Source organism: Aethina tumida, chromosome 2 (genome assembly GCF_024364675.1).
Source record: "Aethina tumida isolate Nest 87 chromosome 2, icAetTumi1.1, whole genome shotgun sequence".
In the NCBI taxonomy this organism is placed as follows: domain Eukaryota; kingdom Metazoa; phylum Arthropoda; class Insecta; order Coleoptera; family Nitidulidae; genus Aethina; species Aethina tumida.
In genome coordinates this window covers 27,934,334-27,951,225 of record NC_065436.1, presented here as the reverse complement: position 1 = coordinate 27,951,225, position 16,892 = coordinate 27,934,334, and the positions used below count along the sequence as shown (strand labels likewise).

Sequence of the window (16,892 nt, the reverse complement as noted above, 5' to 3'; positions counted from 1 at the left end):
TATTTTTTGTATTTATATAAAATATAAATCGTTTCCATAGTGAATTTCTTAAAAATATTACATTTTATATAATATATCTCAAAACTTAACGTAATTAAAAGAATGTTAAATTCATGTTTATTGTAATAAATTATTAAGAAGTTTATTGAAATTTTGTAATAATTTTAATAAATTATTATATTTTTTTACACTATTTTTAGGTTCAAATAATTAAATTTTTTGTTAATAATATTAAATAAATAAATTCTTTAGTTAAATCATTGAATTTTTTGATAACTCTTATTCTTCTTAAACAGTTCAAAACTTCAATTAAAAGAAGATTAAAGGACTTGAAATAATATTGTAATAATAATTATAATTAATATTATTCATATTTTTTATTAGTTTTAGATTTAAATAAATAGAATTTTTATTCATTATATTTAATACATTTATTATATTTATTATATTTATTGGAAACTTAAAAATAAAAATAATATTAAGATTTATATAATTCAATTAAATTTTTTAAGAGAATTTTAATTAGTATTTCGTAGTTCCTATAAGATATTAAATTATAAAAATAACTATATCAAAATTCTTTAGATAATTAGTATATATGTTCTTTATGAAAGTATTAATTTGTTTTCATAGATATTGATGCATATATTTTTAAAGAAATTAATTTCATTTCTATTTTTATAAAATATTGTGCCATATTTAAATAAATAAATTGTAATAAAATGTGAAAATGAATTCAATTAAATATAAAATATCAAAAATTTTTGTATTTATTTAAAAAATATTTTATAAATATTGAATTTCATGAATAGTTTATTTTAGTGAATATTTAAAATTATATTCTATGTGTATTCTTTATTCTAAGGGAATACAGCTCCACAAATTTGAATTTTGAAAACCAATTTTATGGCATATTTCTGCGATATTTGATTCAATTTTACTTCATAATTTCACTTTTCGTTAGATGAACAACTTGTATAATAAAGATTATTTAATAACGTTTAAAATTGCTTTGAAAATGTAAGTATTTTTAAATATTGATATAAAAGTCTTGTTATGTTTCGAAATAAGGTATAATTTCTAAAAAATATGCTAAACAGTTCCAAACTTCTCGACAACTTCATAAAGTTTGTGTTCATTTTCCTTCATTATGTATTAACAGGTTCGTTTATTTTAGTTAAGTTTGAACATAGAAAATAGCGACGTTGCTAAATATTAAAACTTCATTTTAAAAACGCACAGTTTGAGCCATTACAAGTAGTGGTGTAATTTCAGATTTTTAAAATTTATTTTTATTTTCCGCAAACGCAACGGGTTTCATGTGACCTTTTGTTTCGACAACATAAATCAATATGTACACGATGAAGTTCCAATAAAATTAATAAAACTTTTTGAATAGAATTAAAACAAATGTCATCGAAACACAAAGGGGACAAAAAATAATATATAAAAGGGTGATAAAGGTTTTTCCATACCGCGATGTATTGCCATCCGCTGTTGACTCGTACGAGCAGCGCTTCTTCCTCGATAATGTAGGCCAGCGTTCCCACCGGACTAGCCGACGACATCTTGGTCATGGCGTCCCGGTCCTGGAACGTGACGGCGCCGGGGACGATGTGGGCGCTCAGCGCTTCCGCTTCGGGCGCCGCCAAAGGCGGGCTCATAGTCGAGCGTCCTGAAAGAAAAAAAGAATGTAACGTGAACGTACGATATACTTCTCAATAGATGCTGTTAGATTAGTAAGTGTGCATATTTGCAGTAATATGCTCAATTAAGAAACCAAATTTGTGAGCAAATAATAATGTATAATAGTCCAGTTCAACCCCGAAATGAAAGCTAATAAGCTATAAACTTGTATTTTTATTTTTACAATTTATAAGTTTGCTCAAAAGTCTCATAGTTAATGAAATCCGGTTTTCAGTGAGTATTTCGTTTCCTGTACTGTAAATGTCATTTAGAGTTATTAAAAACGTAATAGACCATACAATTTTCTATAAATTTGGTCGGGGTAACGTTTTATAAAATTAACCGTTTTTGAGATAAAGTACCAAAAATGGAAAGTGCTTAGTTGTATGAAGGATAATATTAGATAATAAGTATAATTTAGTTTTAAATATGATAATTATTAATAAACCTTTCTTAACTAATAAATAAAATTTAGATTATTTAAAACGTTATTATTGTAAATCTATATAATCTACAATTCGAGTTTAAACCAGAGTGATATTTTTTCTTGTTGGTCATTCTTCAAATCACAATTTGAATTTTAAATTTATTCTCATTATTTTCTTTGTTGGTTGTATTTGATTCCAATCTTTTGATGAAACGTTGAAGAATATCCACTAACTGAGAAACGTTGGAACCCTACTATTCTACAACCAGAAATCGAACAACACTCAGCATTCCTTGGAAGTATCGTATTGAATAGTTCTTCTGGAGTTGTAATAATGTCGTTGAAAGTTAGAGGATTCTATATAGCAATAATCATTCTTATTTTTGGGGTTCCAAACCATTCCCTAACCAAATTTGTGGTATTCGTTTGTTGAATCTTGTTGATTTTATTAATCATTCTTCCGGTCTCCCAATTTGTATTTCCCATTTATTATCATTATATTCATTGTGGGTGGTATTTGACACAAAAACTTTATCAAGGGTATACGATGAAGTTTTAACCATCCACTAACTGAAGAACATTATAATCCTCCTGTAGGACGAAGAGACGATGGTTGCACCCATTTATTGATTTTTATTTCTTTTATTATTTACGACTTGTCAATATTATTTTATTTTGAAACATTATACATTAAAATGTAATGTTTATAGAATATTTTATTTTAATGTCATATAAAATTCACTAAATATCATTTACTTATTAGTAAATAATAAATATTTATTGATATTATCATATTTTAAAAATTGTCTCCCCAATTCCACAGTTTTGAAAAACAATAGTTTTTTGACCAATTTTTGTCTTATAAAACAAAAATTAAATATCATTCATGTTGAAGTTTATTACCTTTTATTCAGAGATTGAATCCATGAATTTAAAAAACCTAAATGGAATCTAGTTCGTCCAGTTTTATACAAATCATATATAAAAAATGACCAATGGGTCGTATATAAATAGTTCGTATATATGCTTTAAGCTTACAATTTGTTGAATGATACGGACCAAAATAATTAGAGGAAATCCTTCCATACAATTCAGAACTAGTAATTGTACGAACCCCATTTTTCGGTACAAACTCTCGGATTAGGGGCCAATTAAAACTGTCAGTGTTTATGTTTCCTGTGCAATTCGAAAACACGTGTTCCTTAATACAGTTGCAATTTTTTTCGTTTGCTAAATGATAAATAATGATCGTTCATAAATAAAAGGGTGAAACGAACGTAATTTTCGTAATTGCATCATCAATTACCAAGGTGCTTTATACACCTTTATTAGTCGAGTGCCGTACTAATTTGTTTGTTAAACTAAATTACTACACGGATCTGGGCAAATATTTCCTTAAAGGGCCTTTGCACCGTAATGATTTATTTCCCGTAAGTTGCGTCAGGTAGGCAAAGTCTAGTTAATTAATTTAGCGAATCGGCCCTTTAGAATTATAATTTTTTAAAGCACATGATACCGGATTAACGTGACAGGTTCTGCTTATAAAACAAAATTGCTGTCGGGTACGTAAACTATCCGTATTACTTGATGCTCAAAATATTAATCTTTATTAATAAAATCTGCAGTGGGTTTTAAAGTTGGTGGTTTTATTAAAAGCTGTGGATTCTTAAATTAAAATAGTTGCCAAGATATTAATTAATCGTTGGAAAACTGCTACAATAATTAATGGGGCGACTTAAAATCTAAAGCAGGTATGATTTTGATTTTTTCAAAAAAAAGAAAGAAATGTAAATTAAATGAAATTAAAAGTTAAAAAAAGTTTTACAAAGATAAAATTAAAGTTCTTTATAGAATTTAGCATCATTCAAAAGTGATTCATTCTAAATTTAAAAAAAGTAAATACCGCCTTGAAATATTTACTTTTTAAAGTTGAAATATCTTAAATGACCAACTTACAAACAGAAATTAAATTATACGAAGTGGTGCTAAATTTGTAAGTTTTATACAAGTGAGAATAAGTTCAATGAAAAATGAATGAGAATTATAATTTTTTTATAAAAATATAATTTCTCTGAATTTAGAATCCTTTCAAATAGATTCATTCTTTATTAAAAAAATATATTAGTTTTTTAAAAATAACTATCTCAGAGAATATCAACAAATCGAAATTCCTTCAAATTTGAATAAGATTTCACAGATTTGAAAATTATTAGAGTTGTTGTTTATTCGTAAAATGTATATATATAATTTTTTGTTTCTAAATGAAGTTTATGTATGTCCTAAAACAATTTAAATATATTGAAGTTGAGTTGAACTTTAAAAGAGGGTACAATCTGAAGAATTAAAAGAAAGTAGTTGATCTTGATGTACAAAAAATGAATTTTAAAACATCGGTCAAGTTTGGTCATGTTTTATTCAATTCAATTCAATAATGTTTCACACATAAAAATTTAGAAAATTTTGTCGAAATGTCTTAAAACTGAGCTAGGATTCAAAAATATTTAAATATACAAGAAATCCAAAAATATTAGGTTTCGTTATTTGGATCGCATTCGCCAAATTTAGGAATGAAATGTTTTAAAACTGAGTTTATATACAAAAGTACCTCAAAATAAGGTAATACCTAAGAAATTAAAATGAAAATGAATGATTTTGATGTAAAAAATTAGAATTTTAAACATCTCAACAATTTGGTTATTTTGGTCGCATTTGCCATATTTAACAATGATTAAGATAAAAAATTTAGAAAACAATTTTTTTTGACATAAATTGATTGAAATGTTTTAAAATAGAGCTGGGATCCTAAAATACCTTAAAATAAGGAAATATCCAAGAAATTAAAGAAGATAGTTGATTTTAAAAAAATATTGAATTTTAAAACATTTCGACGATTTGATTATTTTGGCGTATTCACCAAATTTAACAATGGCTGATATTTTAACAGACAAAAATTAGAAAATAAATTTTTTCATGACAAACCATCCAAAAACTATATCAAGGTAATATTCAAGAAATTAAAAAGAAAAATTGATTTTGGTGTTAATTTAACAAGAATTTTTGTTTAATATAAAAATTTAGAAAACAAATTTTTATTTGATATGAAGTTGCCTCCATGATTATAAAACAAAATACTGGACGAGAAAGTAACCTATACGTATTACCAGCTGCTCAAAATATTAATTTTTATTAATAAAATCCGCAATGTGTTTTATAATTGGTGGGTGGTTTTATTAAAAGCTGAAGATGCGCAAATTAAAATAGTTACCAAGCCATTAATTAATCGTTGAAAAACCGCAACAGTAATTAATGGGACGACTTACATTTTAAAGCAAATAGGGATTAAATTGCAATATCGCAAATTGCACTTTTTAATCAATCAATCAATACACGTATTTATTTTAAATTTATACACAGGTGCTCGTCTGTTCTTTATTTTTGCCTCGCCCGAGCGAACTTTTAAAAAGTAAAACTTCGAAAATAATTGCATTTATCCGAGTCACGATTATTTCGAATCGGATTGCAGGTTGTCGTCCTTATCTGTCCATTGACCTGCCGAAAATCAAAATGGGACCGGATATTGGTTATTCAGGAAACGTAGCCGTAGATTAAATCTGTTGTGACGAGTTCGGGGAGGCACGTACCTGCGAAACTAAACAATCCCAACAAATATGTAAAACAGAACGGGGAACTGGGTCAATCGAGTTTACTTAATTGATACCTAATACTCAAAAACTGCCGTTTCTCACAGACGTGTGTGCAACAAGAAAAAAAATGTGGGAACGTGTACGGGAATATATTCATGTCAGCATCCCTCGCCGTCTTCATCTGGTGCACGTTTGAGGAAATATGGAACGCTTCGTAAATATTCCGGACAAGTAGATCCTGCTAAACTGGATAATATGTTATAAATACTGTTATAGGTATTTGAATGTAGTTAGGTACCAACATTCCGTGCAACGCTTTATCGGACATGCGATTTAATCTTCAATGAGATTTTTGCCGAAACAGCATTCGATTCGAAGATCCACGTCACGGGAGCTTTATTTTATAGTTTCCGGCTCCGATCAACCGAATTTAATACGTGTATTAAACAAGCACTGTAAAATTTTTCATAACTATTATTCGGCAATAAAACATTCTTAGACAAGGCAATCAGTTCAACTTTTATTAAAGGAAATTTTTCATGGTTCTAATTAGGTTGTAACATTTAAAGAATGTTAAAAAATTTCTTTATGAGGCCGGATTTACGAGGTACTTTTCGTTTTTTTTTTTATCTGAAGAACGTTTATGGAATTGCTCTGGGGGATTTAATAGGAAGTAATTATATGGACATCGTTTAAGCGACATAAAGGTGAAGCCCGACAAAAGAATTACGTATTGTTACTCCTTCAACTCAGAAAATTTCAAATTTCTTTCTTTTGAGTACGAAATAAATGACAATATAATATGTAATTACTTCTCCAATCAAGTAGACTCAGGTTTCAGTAATTTTTGTTTCATTAATCATTTAATAATTTTAATTAATTAATTATTTTATTATTATATTATGATTTGCAATATAATGATGCAATTACATACCGTATTATGTATTTTGATGTTAATTTATTTAAATTTATTTTAAAATATCATACAATAAAATAAATATACATGCACTAAAATGTAAATATGTAAGGGTGTGTATTTAAATGTTCTGTAATTTATGTATTTTATTTATTGCATTTAAACATCTAACAAATTTATCAAAAATAAACTGAAATTATTTATTAATGTCTATTTAAAAATATCATACAAAAACTAAGTGAGAATAATTAATTAATTAATCTTCATTGAATATCATTGAAAGTAGGTTTATTAAATTAAAAAAGCACCCTAAAATGTTTTAAAAACCATCTTAAAGAACTAAATTAAATATAAGTTCGAAATGCCTCTAAAATTATTTGGAATCCATAGATATGATGTTTTTTTATTAATGTGGATTACACAAAGAGAATTAAATTTAAAAGTTTAAACAAGTTTTATGATAATTTTATATAAAAAGCATAAAAAAGTTCAGTAAAAATTAAGTGAGAATAATTAATTAGTATATTTATTATAATAAATTGTTCTTCAGTTTATTAAATTAAAAAAATAGCACCTTGAAATATTTATTGATTGAGGTTAATATAGTAAACATGTATTATAGAGTGTCTTCTTTTATATTTAATTATGTTATTTTATAATTTATAAGTTAAATTATTATTTTATTTAATTTAATTCGATTTTACTGGGTGTTCCCTAGATACTTTGGCTGTGTTTATCATGAAAACATACACTCGAAAAGCCTTCAAATTCAAATAATTATTAAAATTGGACTAAACTTGAAAGTTAAAAAATGTTTTGTACTGTATTATTTTTATATATAAGTTATAAAAAAAATTTCGATACTTTGGTCATTTTGTGTGCATTTACCAATTTAACAATCATTGATATTTAACGGATATACAAATTTAGAAAACAAATTTTTGTTTGATATAAGCTGACCGAAATGTTTTAAAACTTATCTAAGATTGAAAAATATTTTAATTAAGGTAAAAAATAGAGTAAAATTCAGGAAATTAAAAAAAATGTTTTTGATATAAAAAAAATAAAATAAATTTTAAATCATTTTGGTAGTTTGGTCATTTTAAACACATTCGTTAAATTTAAAAGTAATTAATATTTAGAAAATATACAAATATAGAAAACTAAATTTTTGTTTGACATAAACTGACCGAAAAGTCTTTAAATTGAGATTCAAACGTATTAAAATAGAGTAAAATTAAAAAAAATTGTTTTTGATGTAAAATAATTGAATTTAAAAAGATTTAGCCAAATTTAATAATAATCGATATTTAGATGTAAAAAAATAATTTTGTTTTATATAAACTGATTTAAAACTGATGTGAGATTCAAAAGTATCTTTACATAGGATAAAATTCAAGAAATTAAAAGGCGGTCAAAAGATTTCGACTCTGGTCGTTTCGTGTGCATTCGCCAAATTTAACAAAAACTGATTTAGATGATATAAAAATATAGAAATCAAACTTTTTTTTGACATAAATTGATCGAAATGTCTTGAAATTGAGCTGAGACTCTATTAAAATTATTATTAAAATAGGGTATAATTCAATAAATTAAAAAAAAAACATTTGTTATTTTTGACGTAAAAAAAATTAAAATTCGTCGTTGACTTTCTAACTGAACTATCAATTTGGGTTAAAAATGATACTTTTTTTATGATAATTTATTATTTTAATGTTAAACGATACTTAAGAACTTTGATATGCTAAATATTTTAGTGTTAAAATAATTTGGCATTTGCCAAATTTCAACTGATGTATTAAAATTGTGCATCTCTGAACAACACATAAACCACGAACGAATTATAATACAACATACTTATAGGGGAGACATAAAAAAATAATTGCCCATTTTTAAATTTGATGCCGAAGTCGAAAATAAACCGCTTTTTTATCGCCATTAGCGGTTCGTGAGGCTGTATAAAACAGCCCGGTTGTGTTCAATACGACACCGCCTCCCGCCGCGATTTAATCTCGGTTTATGGTGAAACAGAGCCGCCGCGGTAGTGTATTTTTATAATGATATCATAATGTTGCAGTAAAATTTACTGCTGCGATTGCCTCGAGGAATCACTCCGTCGTTCGTCGGTGTTCACGTTACCTACGTTAACGTTCGACGTAAACATTTTTAACGTGATACATTTTAAGTAGTTGTTTGCATATAGTCCCGGACCCGCGATACCATGACCCACTTCCATTCTCCTTCATAAAGGTTTAAATATGTCAAGACGGCGCTTTATTTATGAAGTTCGGCGTAAAGTTTAACTGCGCATTAGGATTTTTAAGGAGACAGCTTGACGCCACCTCACCGCAATATGTTACCGTTCAAATTGATCGATTTTTTTTTGTAATAACAAATAAATTATTCAGCCGTTGTTAACGCGAACATGAATTCACGTAGCAGTTTATCGACACGTTAATCCCATCTTAATGTTGCATCTGCTGCCACAGCAACACTGGATGGAGCTGTGTTTTGGGTAAATAGCGATAACAGATAGGCAAGGCACAAAATTCAATATGATTGATCTGATGCACCATGGATGCTGAACAATGTAGCGGTGAAATTACAAGTGTGTGCGTCATGTACGTGAAGTATCGCATTCAGGAACAGAGCTTGATGTGTATTCTACAGGAATTTGAAAGAAAAGAATATGAAGAAATAAAAATTTTGGCAATACTTTACCTGTGTGATGATCCTTGAGGTCTTTAAGTTCTCGCAATGCTTTTAGCTCCTCTAATCCGCCTTTTCCTCCTTAATGCAGCAATTAAGGGATACAAAAACAATTATTTTGTTATAGTCTTACAGTGTGATAATAAAACAAATATATTTAACTTGTGCAATTTTACTTATGACCTAAAATATACGATTTATTAAAAAATTAAATTTCTAAATCATTTAAAAAGCCATTTCAGATATATTTATTAAGCAATAAAACTTCAGGCGACTTATATTTAAACAAGAAGCTCTAAATACTGTAATATACAAGACGTTTCTAAAATATTTGAATATATAAAGAAGAAAATCTAAAAAAACATTTTTCTAAAGTTTCCTAAAATACTACTTCTAATCCAATTTTAAAAATAGTTTTTAAGCTTTTTTTTATTTTTTGCACAATTTAGAAGAAAAAAGGTATTCAGGATTAATATTGATTATGACTGCCATTTCAAGATATTTAAGTATTAATGTTTGAAAAAACAAAACAGCTCTAAAGATTAATATTAATCCTTTTTTCTTCCAAATTGACAAATTGAAAAATATTCAATGGCTAACAAAAAGAGAAGAATCCCTTAAAATCTACATCACTGTAACAATAGGGCAAAAATTACTTAAAATGGTAGGCATGTTTTTAGGATAAAACGTAAACACCAAAGGTTACACAAATATGGAAAGACATTTTTCTCTCTTGAAGAAAATTTATATAAATATCAAAATATTTAGATTTAGATAGATCATTGTGTAACTGTACCGAATTTTGAGCAATCATTTTAGAAAAATCTTGTATAATTTACACAAACGATAAAAATAAAGCGGCAGTTTTTGTTAAATAAATTTTTACTGTTGAATTACCAATTAAAATAAATTGCATTTTAAGATATAAAAATTTATTCGATTGTTTGTCAAAGATAATCCCTCCATTTATTTAAAACGTGGTGTTAATGTTTCGAAATAATCGGACTTAAATTATTTTTGCTTTTAATATTTTATGCCGAATAATCATCGGAAATATTAAAATGTCAATATTTACGAACTAAAAATTTATATAGTGATATGTAAATAATATTTAATTGATTTTCATGGAAACTTTTGATGGCAGTTTAATTATGCATGTTTCAATTATTAGTGAAATCTCTTTATTGATAGATTCCAAATAATATTTCTCTTTGACAAATACCTTTTTGTGTAAACAACGAAAATAAATGTCAAGTGAGTTCTATATTTATATACTTTAATCGAGTAGAGCAAATGGCAATTAAACATAAATAAATAAGAGGCATCGAATTGTTTTTATTTGTAAATGTATTTTTAAAATTTCGTTCGATGTCATATGTAAATAAATTATTTGAATAAATACAGCGTTAAATTTAAATATATTTTATCGGAGATAATTTTTTACCATTAATAATATTTATTTTGGATAGCTTTCGTTTTATACGGGACAAATTATAACATAGATTATAATTTATTATGTATACAAAAATATTCATTAATCAGTATTTGTGCAAGAATAATTTATATACGTTTGTTTCAGACTAAGTTAAATATTAATTTGGATATTAATGATCTGCAGAATACAGAGGAATTTAACAAATGATACTTTAGTGGTAAAATGAAATTAATTCCTTCATTACCGTTTCTAAAAAATGCAGTATAAGGTGTTTTCGTTCAATATAATTCCGCATAATTTTAGGTTTTTATTAACTTACACATCAGTAATTTCCAGCTCGTCCACGAACTAATATGATTTTATCAGTTCGTTTGATAATGATGAAATGTTTCCATTCAAGTAATTCAAGTTGTCAGCTAAATTACGGTTAATCCCTATTATCACTTTGTTCATTCAAAATTTCCATTTGTTTTATTAGCGTTCGCAAACTTTAAAAAAATATTGTGTGACGTTATCTATGTTTGATGCTAAAATCGATAAAACCAAATCTGGATAAACTATACATACTTCTGAAAAATATGAACTCATTGCATCCAGTATTTATCGTTAAATATTTGACAAAATTCATTGCACAGATGTTGCGTGCTTGCATTTCCGGCAACAAAAAAACCGGAAGGAATTATTGTGGTTAACCTTCCAATTTCGCGTCATCTGTTAATGCATTCCACTGTTTGGCTACAGATGTTGCACCTAAAGTACCTCATGGTGCACGCGAATAAATAACCCAAGACAGTTTACTGTTTCTTGCACAAGACCTTTTCCTTTTGTTTCCGTACAACGACATTTAATAAATAAATCTTTAGGTTAGGTTTTGGATATGACATTGCCTTAATTCTAAAAAATTGATAAATAAAATTTAAATTAGTTATTAATTTTAAAATTCTATAACGATTATTGCAGTTTACATCAAATATATACAATTTTTTTTCATGAATTTTTGGGGTAATTTGAATATGATACACATTCATTCACATAATAAAAAAATTCTGTTTTCTCTTCGCTAAAAAATGAGTACTTTAAGCATCCAACGGTATATCATAATTGTTTTTCACTGAGAGTTAAATAGTTGAGCTACAGTTATAAACAGTTTAATTTTCATGGAATTTTAGCTTTAGCTTTAGTATACTAAGTACATATAGAATACAAAATGAAAATGTTATGATGGAAAGACACACAAACAAATATTTAAATTTTCTACTAAAAATCTGTAGTTCTCTGAAATGCTCCTAAGTGAAGTGCTTTCAAACATTCATTAATTATATTCTTGTTAAGCAATGTAATAATTTGAAGACTCTTTTAAAATCCATTTCAATTGAACTTTTTAATAATATGGGAAATTTCATTTTCAGGTAAATACTATTTGAATGTAGCTCCCATAAAAATGAAGATTTTCAGCAACATTTCAAGCTTAGATAGAGTACAATCGAATACAAAATGAAAATGTTATGATGGAAGGACACACAAACGAATATTTAAATTTTCTACTAAATCTTATAGTTTCCTAAAACTCACTGAAATGTTCCTAAGTAAATTACGTTCAAGCATTCATTAATTATATTCTTGTTAAGTTATGTAATGATTTGAAGACTTTTGAAATCCACTTCCAAAGATATTTTAGATAATATTGGAAATATCTTTTTCAGGAAGCAAATACACTTATAATATCCATCCACATAACTGAAATTATAGGAAATTTCAACTAGTTATTTTTCATTGCTTTTTACAGTTTAGATCTATCTCAACTGCTTCTTATATACACAAATTTCATTTTTTGAAAAATGAAATTTGGACATAATAAGTAAATAAACTAAAATAAAAAAATTGTATTTCATCATAGATAAAGATAATTTCGTCGTCATAAATTAGTGATAAGTAATTGACATGAATTTCAGTTATCACAAATGTCCACACTCAGTTATTGTTCTCAGTTTTTAACAGCGGTTTAAAATGAATAACATCAACCTTTTAGGCATCGTACTGAAAATTGTGCACCGGTTTGCGTGTGCAATTTCCGGATTTCGTCAAGTGCAAAGTTCACGTTCCATCTAAAAATTCACATATATATCGAAAACTAAATGTGCTGTTCGTGATTACATTTATAATTGAGTTTAAATAAGTTCCTGCTCCTCAGTCGTTTTTTATAATAATAAAGTTTCGCTTTGTATGGTTTAATTTAAAATTTAAATACAAGAGAAATGTTGTGAGATCAAAAAAGTTGAAACTTGATTATATTTGCGACCGAAAATTTCGCATGATTTTAAAATATTAATAGTATTTAAGTCTTTGTGTTCGGAGATTTATGGAAATGTTTTGTTTGGGCTGGAACATTCAGCAGACATACATGTGGTTAATTGAATAAAACAACAAACCGGCAAAAAGTAAAAAAAAGCAATAAAACAAACACAGTTTTCCAGACATAAACTTACCGGGTCTGAGATTGTAGGTGGGCTCGCCGTAGTGTCCGCCGCCCGGCTCGCCCTTAGGCCCCGTGATCGTGAGTCCGGGCATGCCCGGCGGTCCGGGGGGTCCGGGTGGTCCGGGTGGTCCTGGCACAGGTATGAATCGGACGGGATCGTCGCCGTTGCGGCCCTGCGGCGGTCCAGGAGGACCCGGCGGACCGGGCTGGCCGTCGCGGCCCGGCGTTCCGTCTTGGCCCCGGTCGCCCTTCTCCCCTTTGTTCTGGAATCGGAAGGAATCATTGTAAACACGGCGTCGGGCGTCGGGGGATGGCCGTTTTGGAAAAACGATTGCGGATGTGACGGAGTGCCGTTCCGGCACGGTCAACATTGGGGAATTCAATCTCGGATAAATTGCAAAGTTACATATTTCACGGCGACTTAAGTTTGTTTGTACGGACTCTGTCAACAGTTGCGGCATTGCTTGAAAAATGTCAGGGATCACGGTTTATACGTAGGAAGAGATTTTCTTCTTGATCGACAAAATGTTGGTTTTCAGTTGAAATGGAATAGTGAATTAAAATATTTTCTAAAGAATAAAATTGTTTTTGGTCGAATGAAATTAGGAAGGATATTTTAAAAGTTGAGAAGAATTTAAAACAAAATCAACAAAATTACGAAACTTTACCATATTTGAAATAAAAAGTTAACCACATGAGAAAAGAGTCAAACTAGTCAGGCATTCAACTTGAATAATATTTTGCATATTTGAAATAAAAAGTAGTTTAATAATTAGATATTTATTATGTTATAAAAACTAATATCAAGAATTGAAATTTTTAATTATCAACTAAAAATTATAAAACCTACAAAAATTAACATATATGAAATTAAAAAAAATACTAGTTAAATTCCTAATAAAAAATCGATCAAGAAGATTATTTTCAAGATAAATATTATACTACTTTGTTAATAATTAGGTACCATATTTGAAAAAGAAAGTAGATTATTTGTCAGTAATAAATTAAATTTTTCAAAAAATTCCCGTCAACATTTGAAATTTTTTATTAGAGAAAAAAGCAACAAATTGGAAATAGTTTTATGTTGTTCAAGTGCTTAAGATAAATACTACTTGTTTAATAATAATTAATTATAATTTTTGTATGAATAAAATTAAGTATGATATTTTAGAAGTTAATGAGTTTAAGAATAAAAAAGAAAAATCTCCATTTTAAAAAAGTTATTTATTCAATTTTTCAAAAACTCGTATTAACAATTGAAATTTTTAATTATTACCTACATGAGAAAAAAGTCAAACTAAGTAAGCATTCAATATATTTAAAACTTGAACAAAATTTGTCATATATGAAATAAGAAATAGTTTAATAGTTAGTTATATATTAAGTTTTATAAAACTTAATACTAACAATTTAAATTTTTAATTATTAACTAAAAAATTCAAAAGCTAAAAAAATTATTATATATGAAATTGAAAATAGTTTTATAGTTATGTAACATATAGTTATAGAACTAATAATTGTTCAAGTGCTTTTATATTTGGTTAATAGTTAAATTTATAATAATTAATAATTAACTCATTTCGTACGAATAAAATTAAGTAGGACATTTTAAAAATTAATGCGTTACCAGAATAAAAAAGAAAAACCTCAAAATTTACAGAACTTAAATAAAATTTACCATAGTTTTACAAAAATTTAAGTTAAGATTTGTAGTTTATTTATTAAAATTATCAAACAATAGTTAAATTATTACACTACTGCAAAATTTATGCATTTTGTGTTCAATTTTAATAAATAGGCTGTTTAATGTGGAACTTTTTGGTTAATAATTAGGTTAATCTCATTACTGATTCAAAATGCTTAGAATTTCCTATGTTTTAATCTATATGAATAATAAATACGTGAATAGTTAAGTAATGCATTTCTATTGAGATTTACTTTACGATATTCCCTCTGATAATGCATCGCTTAACCAACCTAAACTTTATACATACATAAGTAGATTAAATATTAGACTACTTTCAAAACTTATAAGCTAGACAAGTGTAACCATTAATAAGGCATCATGTTAGCAATTTCTATATTGGTATAATCTAAAATGTTTCACTGTAACCGAATACTGCATACAAAAACAGTAATTTCAGAAACGGCATCAGTCATTGTCGATTTGACGCTTTCGAAGAGTTTCCTTTGCCATTTTTATCAATATTTAAAATATAAAACCATCACGCAGGGTCGAGACAGTCTCCTCTATCTAAAATGTCATTTCCTGAAAAACTTCCGGATCGTTTCCGTTCTTTGGAGTGAACTTAACCAAAGTATGCCATATAGGGTTATTGTGAAAGGAGCATTCAAACTGCTTTAATATATATCCTTAAAATTTTTGACGTTTTATCTTATCTTGCAAATAAATTCGAATCAATTAATTGAACGTTAAACCCGGTATTACAATTTGCAATTACAGCTATCAGGGCAGATACAAATATCTTTAATTGTCGTCCATTCGTTTAGTTGTGTACAGTATTGTTGTCGGCCATTAGAAGTTTCTCTGCAACGGAAACATTTGAAATACTTGTCCAAATTGGTTGTTAAAACAGGACACTGGAACTCTTGACCTTGATAATTACATTCTGGCAGCACAATAATAGCCACGGACAAACAATTAAACGACATTACGTAAAGTGAAATCAGATAGCTGTGGATAAAAGACAATCTCGTCCTAAGTAGTTAGGCAAACGGAAAATATAAATTGAATCTCCCAACTGCGAATTATAACGGAAACATGAGCATCACTTACCATTCCATAATTGCCAGGTTCGCCCTTCTCGCCTTTGGGTCCCGGATATCCAGTAGGTCCAGACCGACCCTAGCACACAAAAGAAGATTCTTTTTAGATGAATATCTCGTTGACCATTTAGATACACCGTTTCGCAATCCGCACTTGAGTCCTCTTTAATTTTGTTAGCACGCAGGTGGAAAAACGTTAAAAGCCGGCGGAACGCAGATAAAATGCCGGGATTAAAGCGGATTAAGTGAAGTGGCGGTGGAGAGGTTTCGTTTGCATCTATTTAGATTCGAAGATTATTCGTTAGTTTTTTGCAATAAAAAAAAATATTGTGGGCGTGATGGAAAATGGCTCACTTTGTGTACTCTACGAGTTCACAATAAGCCGCCTAAAATTACACCGTCAAAATTGTATTTATTGATTTTCGAAAAGCGTACATAATCACCGACGAAACAGTTTTGGGCTATTGAAGTTGTGCTTACTTACTAGTGATTCATTAGATTGACATTATGATGCAAATTTCAATTTCGTATAAACACATATCAGATGAGTTATGGTACTTTGCTCAATAGAGAAATAATAATCACATCGTTAATGTCTGATATGGATTGCTCTAATCTATTACGGAAAATAATCTTCACAGTGTTGCCTAATCCGTATGCTCCGATTTTAATCTAATGGTCATTTGTAAAGCATTAGTTTCAATCGGGTAAATTAATCTGTTTCGTTTGATAAACGAGCTTTAGTATATTGGAGTTTAGTTTTTGTCGTGACAATTTAATGTCAACTAATTACTGGTACAATTAAGATTTTA

General features: G+C 27.9%; 1 protein-coding gene across 8 annotated transcripts in view; it reads right to left on the bottom strand.

Moving 5' to 3' along the window:
- Positions 1–16,892, bottom strand: part of LOC109599587 (collagen alpha-1(XVIII) chain) — a 233,932-nt gene that overhangs the window by 27,860 nt on the left and 189,180 nt on the right. For 7 of the 8 annotated variants that reach the window (XM_049962847.1, XM_049962845.1, XM_049962846.1 and 4 more), the window contains 4 exons: positions 16,091–16,159; positions 13,304–13,556; positions 9,395–9,463; positions 1,476–1,675 (listed from right to left, as the gene is read on the bottom strand). In XM_049962847.1, coding sequence (XP_049818804.1) covers positions 1,476–1,675; positions 9,395–9,463; positions 13,304–13,556; positions 16,091–16,159 — 591 coding nt within the window. The remainder of the gene's footprint in view (positions 1–1,475; positions 1,676–9,394; positions 9,464–13,303; positions 13,557–16,090; positions 16,160–16,892) is intronic. The other variant, XM_049962850.1, reaches the window with a different exon arrangement.